Genomic DNA, 6,085 nt, shown 5'->3' with positions numbered 1-6,085 from the left:
AATCGAGAGCTTCGCCTTGCGGCTCAGCTCTTTCTTCACCACGACAGACCGGTACAACGACCGCATTACTGCAGCAGCTGCACCGATCCGTCTGTCAATCTCCCGTTCCATCCTTCCCTCACTCGTGAACAAGACCCCAAGATACTTAAACTCCTCCACTTGAGGCAGGAACTCTCCACCAACCTGAAGTGAGCAAGCCACCCTTTTCCGACTGAGGACCATGGCCTCGGATTTGGAGGTGCTGATTCTCATCCCAGCCGCTTCACACTCGGCTTTAAAATAATATTGCTATTTTATTACCTCATCTCTGCAAGATGCATCACATTATCAATTCTGATTGAAAATACACCCACCCGAACTTACGAACAGAAGAAGAGACACCAAAGATCTTGCATTTGGAAATAATCAAACATATCAGAGCATAAATATAGTATAAAAGAAGTTATTATAGAAATCAATTACTTGTAAATGAATAATAATGCAGGAATATAACAAATAAATGATGATATTTGAGTTATTAATGAGAACTCATAAAGAAAAGATTGATAAGATTAAAAAAGGAATAATTAAATAAATAAAAGACGATCAAAATAATAAATCTAATAAATTTGCATACAAATATTTTCACATACACCAACAATGTTTTGTGAATTGTCAGTTCACAATACTCATCTTTCTAACACACTCTTTCACGATTACGAAACGGTTCATAAAAACATTTTTGTATAAAGTGCTGCCACAATTTATAGATGTTTTTATGAGCAACTTACTGTACACAGACATTCATTGTGGTTGCCTTTCATCAATTTGAGCTGAAGTTTAGTGTCGCATTTAAATAATATAGTAGTTGAATCATGAAAACAGTGAGAAAATAGACCTCAGAGTGCAAACTATTAAATATGAATCTCATTTTGAGGTTTTTGGACACGCTTTGAAAATCATATTTCAATAAATCGTCTTCTTTTTGCCCTTTAACATGCATGCGCTTTGAAATGTGCACATAAGGTTAAAGCCACAAACACATTGTTTATTTTGTGTTTAAAGATGCAGAATATTTGAATACAAAAACAATAACATAGGGTTTTATGGACACCATAAATTCAAACAAGGACAACAACAAAAATTATACCCTCATTCTTTATTTGAATAATATTTTTTTTCCACATTACAGAAATGAGAATGACATTGTTTGCGTTCCAGTAATGAGATTTGAAGTTCAAAATCTGTAGAAGTGAAATAAATTAAGAAAGTTAAATGGAAAACAAAGTTATATAAGTTTGAGTTTATGGAAATGTACAATGTAAAAAATGTAATTATTCATATTTATATCAAATATATATTTTCAAAACCTGGTGGACTCTAAAAATGCAACAACAAAAAATCAAAGCCAAAAATCTGAACAAGTTGTGTTTCAAATGTTAGGTTGATATCTCTTGAAATCAGCTGTCAGTGAGATTTAGTTTGGGCGCAGTACCACACTTCTCCACTAGTGGACATTACAAGGGCGCCTCCATCTCCATATGTTGTTTGAGTCTGAATCATTATTTTTTACAATTTTCATACAATTTATGAAGTAGACGTCCTATTCAGAAGTAGTATTGGAAGTTTGGCAGATTTTGAAATGAATTCAACCTCTAAGAAACACAGAAGATCACGTATGTGCATTATAGCTCGCTGCACATCACTAATGCTGAATCTATTATTGTTTTCTTTATATTCAAAACATTTTCAGACCTTTTTTTCTAAAAGAATTGAATGGATGTTATCTTTTGAAATCTTGGCATGAAAACAAACAGAGGTTTCTACCATTCTTTCATGATTTTTCATGTTCATCACTATTTCAAAATAAAGGTCTGAACACGCCTTAGGAGTATGAACATATTCCTGTTGCAAATTGATAAATTACGGCTCCTCTGTCATTTATTTTGAAAATCAGTCACCAAATATGTAAACTAGAGATTGTAAGCTTTCAAATGATATATAGTTTGTCAAGATTAGTTTATGTTTAGTATAGGATAATACTGTTTTAAATATGTAGGCCAATAATGGCTGTGCCAATATACGGGTTTAAAGATACTAACTAAAGTGTCTGAAGAGGCACTAAATGTATAGGCCTAGAAACGAATATTATATGTCAATAGATATTTATGGTCTAAACGGGTCAGGTTTTAGGTAAAAACTAAATGTTAAAATAACGCAAATTAATGTCCACGTATTAATATATTTGTGTCTGTTGTTCACTATGGATCTTTTTGAATATGAAACATCCAGGGCGTTTTTGCACCAAACCCTGAGAAAAATTTATTTTTTTGACATCATTCAGCTAAAATTATACGGTTGCATGGAAACCCCTTTCTTCCTGATAGATGTCATTTATTCAGTGAGTCAAAAGTTCAGACTGAGTTCAGCCTATTATCATAAACGGATGCATTTCATCATCAATGGGGAGTATGTGAAAGATAAAGAAACTCAACAACATTTGTATGTTCCTTCATGCTGGTATCGATGCAAAAATAGTGAAAAAAATGCAAAAAGACCAAAAGATTTATACTTTTTTATATTTATAATATTTCTATTTATACTAGACAAAAAAAAACAATGTTTAATGTCAAAATACTTCCGATGCAAAAACAAAATATCAACCAATATTGTAACTTTTTTGAAATCTAACCATGTGTGTTTGTGAGGTTTGCATGTTGTTTGCACTCCTACTCATTTAGATAATGTACTCTTCCTGAATTCAGATGCGATACAAGTTTTGCATTTTAGTTAAACTTTAGCTGTGTCTGCTGTAATACACCTACAGTCACGTAACCTTACAATCTTAAAGATCTGTTCATAATCATCCTGTGCAGTGAACTGAGCTCAAGAGACGGCCATTTGAACACTAAATCTAAGAAGACCAGGGAAGCAAACGCCTGTGGTAAGTACAGACGACTATATAACTCAGTTTTCATATTAGTGACTCTTCATTTGTGTTGAATCAACAATTTATTTCAAATAAATAAACCTCTCAAAAATGTGTTAATCTGACATAGCTTCTAGATAAATGTGTGATCAAGCACCGTAAGTTGCACTCAAAAAAAGCAAATATTAAAATGAAAAAAAAATGGTTTTGTTATCTAATACAATGACTTTCTAAACATTTTAAGTGTGACTTTTATGTCTGAATATGTTTTTAGGGCATTATGGCAGTTCTTTAGTGTTACTTTTTTAGAAAAATGTGCACTGAAGTTGCACAGGAAATTGCATTGAAAAAAGCTAAATCAAATTATAAATCCAAGTAATTTTATTAGATAACAAAACCAAGGGGCATGGTTTATTTAATTATTATTATTTATTTTTTTAACTTTTTTGTAATGCATCTTCTCCTGTGTATGATCATATAGTGCCCCAGTGTTGGGGAAATGCATTACAAGTAACTTGAGTTACGTAATCAGATTTTCTTTTTCAAGTAACTAGTAAAGTAACGCATTACTTTTCAAATTTACAACAAAATATCTGAGTTACTTTTTCAAATAAGTAACGCAAGTTACTTTGTTTTCCCATTTATTGACTGACAGCTCTCCTGTCCCCAAATCGAAGTGCAGAGGTGTGTGTGTGTGTGTGTGTGTGTGTGTGTGTGTGTACATGAGGGTTATTGTAGTTCTAGACTAAATGTGAACATTTACTCATCTCACTTGCACAAAAAAATATTAAATATTCCTCAAAATGAATAAAATCAGTGAAATGCAGAATCAGAATACTATGCAAACCTCCAATAACTAAATATGTTAAATAAAACATACATTTTTAGGCATTTAATCTCACTTTATTGACCAATGTACTTGCTTCTGACCTTCGATGATTCAGTTAAATAAGCAAAAATGACTATAGATAGATAGAAAGGTTTGCTTGTGTGCTTTCCTCTACTGTACACATGTCCTTCAGCCTGAGGATTATTATTTCACTTTTGGTGTGAAAGGGTCTTTACATTTGCCCAAAAATTTTACTTTTGTGTTATAAAAAAACAAGCCCAGCCAAGGGGGGAAAAAAAAGTAACGCAAAAGTAACGTAACGCATTACTTTTCTAAAAAAGTAACTAAGTAATGCAATTAGTTACTTTTTAAGGGAGTAACGCAATATTGTAATGCATTACTTTTATAAGTAACTTTCCCCAACACTGTAGTGCCCTAAAAATGTAGACATGAAAGTCACCTTAAAAAATCCCTGGAAATCATGTTTTTTTAATGCAAGTGTGTCATTTTTAAGCCACTGTGTGAATAGTGTTGGCTAAATCAAACATCTTTAAATCCTGTAGCCTAAATAGTAGTCATGGGTTTGATTCCCAGGGAAAGCAAGAACTGATAAGAATGTAAAATGTGTACTTTAAAACGCAGTGTAAGTCACTTAGTATAAAAGCATCTGCCAAATGTTAAATCATAGTAAAGGTACCAATAAATGTTGCATTTTAACTCTCATATAAGTTGTATGATATGTCAATCTTGCTATTTTTCAGAGTCCTTTCACATGCAACATGATAAACCACTGGGTCATTTTATCCGTCTACATTGTGACGTTTCTAATCGGCTTGCCGGCCAATCTCCTGGCCATCTGCACGTTCATAAAGAAACTCGGTGACAAACCCAGTCCGAATGACATCCTTCTCCTCAACCTGACGGCGTCCGACTTGGTCTTCCTTTTCTTTCTGCCCTTCAAGATGTACGAAGCGGCCGCAGGAATGCACTGGCACTTACCCCAGAGCCTGTGCTCAATCACATCCTTCTTCTTTTTCACCACGATATACACCAGCTCGCTGTTGCTCATGGCTATAGCCGTGGACCGCTACCTAGGACTGGCCTTTCCGTTCAAATACCGAGTCATGCGAAAGCCTCTTTATGCGTCGGTCGGCAGCGTCCTCATCTGGCTGGTCAGTGCCGGTCATTGCACCATCGTATTCATCATTGTCCATATGTCAGAGCCGAACCGCACCGAACCCAAAACCGTCTGCTATGAGAACTTCACCGAGAAGCAAAAGGAGATCTTGTTACCCGTTCGTTTTGAGTTTTTTGTGGTTATCTACATGCTGCCGCTCTTAGTTTGCATCTTCTGCTATATTAACTGCATCTCTATCTTGTATAGGAGGCCTCACATAGCCAAAGTGAAAAAGCAAAGGGCCATTGGGATGGCGTTGTGCACGCTGACCATCTTTTTGCTCTGTTTTCTGCCCTATAATGCGTCCCATCTGGTGGGTTTCAGCAGCAACAACAGCCCGGCGTGGAGGTACTACACACTCCTGCCCAGCACGCTCAACACATGCCTCGACCCCTTCGTCTTCTACTTCTCGTCCTCCACTTTCCGTGAAAGCGCTACGATCGCTTTCCTCAAGAAGTGGTGTTTTAGGCCGAAGAAAACTAAGTGTGAAACTGAACTGAAGATTATATCAAAATGAACTGCTTTTGCACTTGAATGTCACTATTATGTCATGCCTTCATGCATTTTTTCATCTTCCTGCTTCTAGGCCGTTGAAAACGTTTGTAAGATTTTTTTTATGTCTTTGAAAGAAGTCTCTTCTGCTCACTAATGCAACATTTATTTAATCAAAAATGCAGTAAAAACAGTAATAATGTGAAATATTTTTTTACAATTTAATAAAACGGTTTTCCAAGTTCGTATATAGTAAAGTGTAATTTATTCCTGTGATCAAAGCTGAATTTTCAGCATCATTACTCGAGTCTTCAGTGTCACATGATCCTTCAGAAATCAGTATAATATGATGATTTGATGCTCAAGAAACATTTTTTTTTATGCAGGTGAAATTAAAAAAAATTGAATATGGTGCAAAAGCTAATTTATTTCAGTAATTCAACTTAAAAGGTGAAACTAATATATGTTATTGACTCATTACATGCAAAGTGAGATATTTCAAGCCTTTATTTGTTATAATTTTGATGATTATGGCTTACAGCTTATGAAAACCTTTTCACAATATTCTAATTTTGAATTTGGTGTAAGCCATAATCATCAAAATTACAACAAATAAAGGCTTGAAATATCTCACTTTGCATGTAATGAGTCTATATAATATATTAGTTTCACCTTTTAA

General features: G+C 34.5%; 1 protein-coding gene across 1 annotated transcript; it reads left to right on the top strand.

Annotated features, from left to right (window-relative positions):
- Positions 1–3,643: 3,643 nt before the first annotated feature.
- On the top strand, positions 3,644–5,821 carry LOC307005785 (free fatty acid receptor 2). The gene has a single exon (XM_079626239.1). The coding sequence runs from the start codon at positions 4,517–4,519 to the stop codon at positions 5,429–5,431; it is 915 nt and encodes a 304-aa protein (XP_079482365.1). The 5' UTR covers positions 3,644–4,516; the 3' UTR covers positions 5,432–5,821.
- Positions 5,822–6,085: the final 264 nt, after the last annotated feature.

This window comes from Phoxinus phoxinus (assembly GCF_949152265.1).
Source record: "Phoxinus phoxinus genome assembly, chromosome: 10".
NCBI classification, from domain to species: Eukaryota; Metazoa; Chordata; class Actinopteri; order Cypriniformes; family Leuciscidae; genus Phoxinus; species Phoxinus phoxinus.
This window is presented reverse-complemented; position numbering and strand designations above follow the sequence as displayed.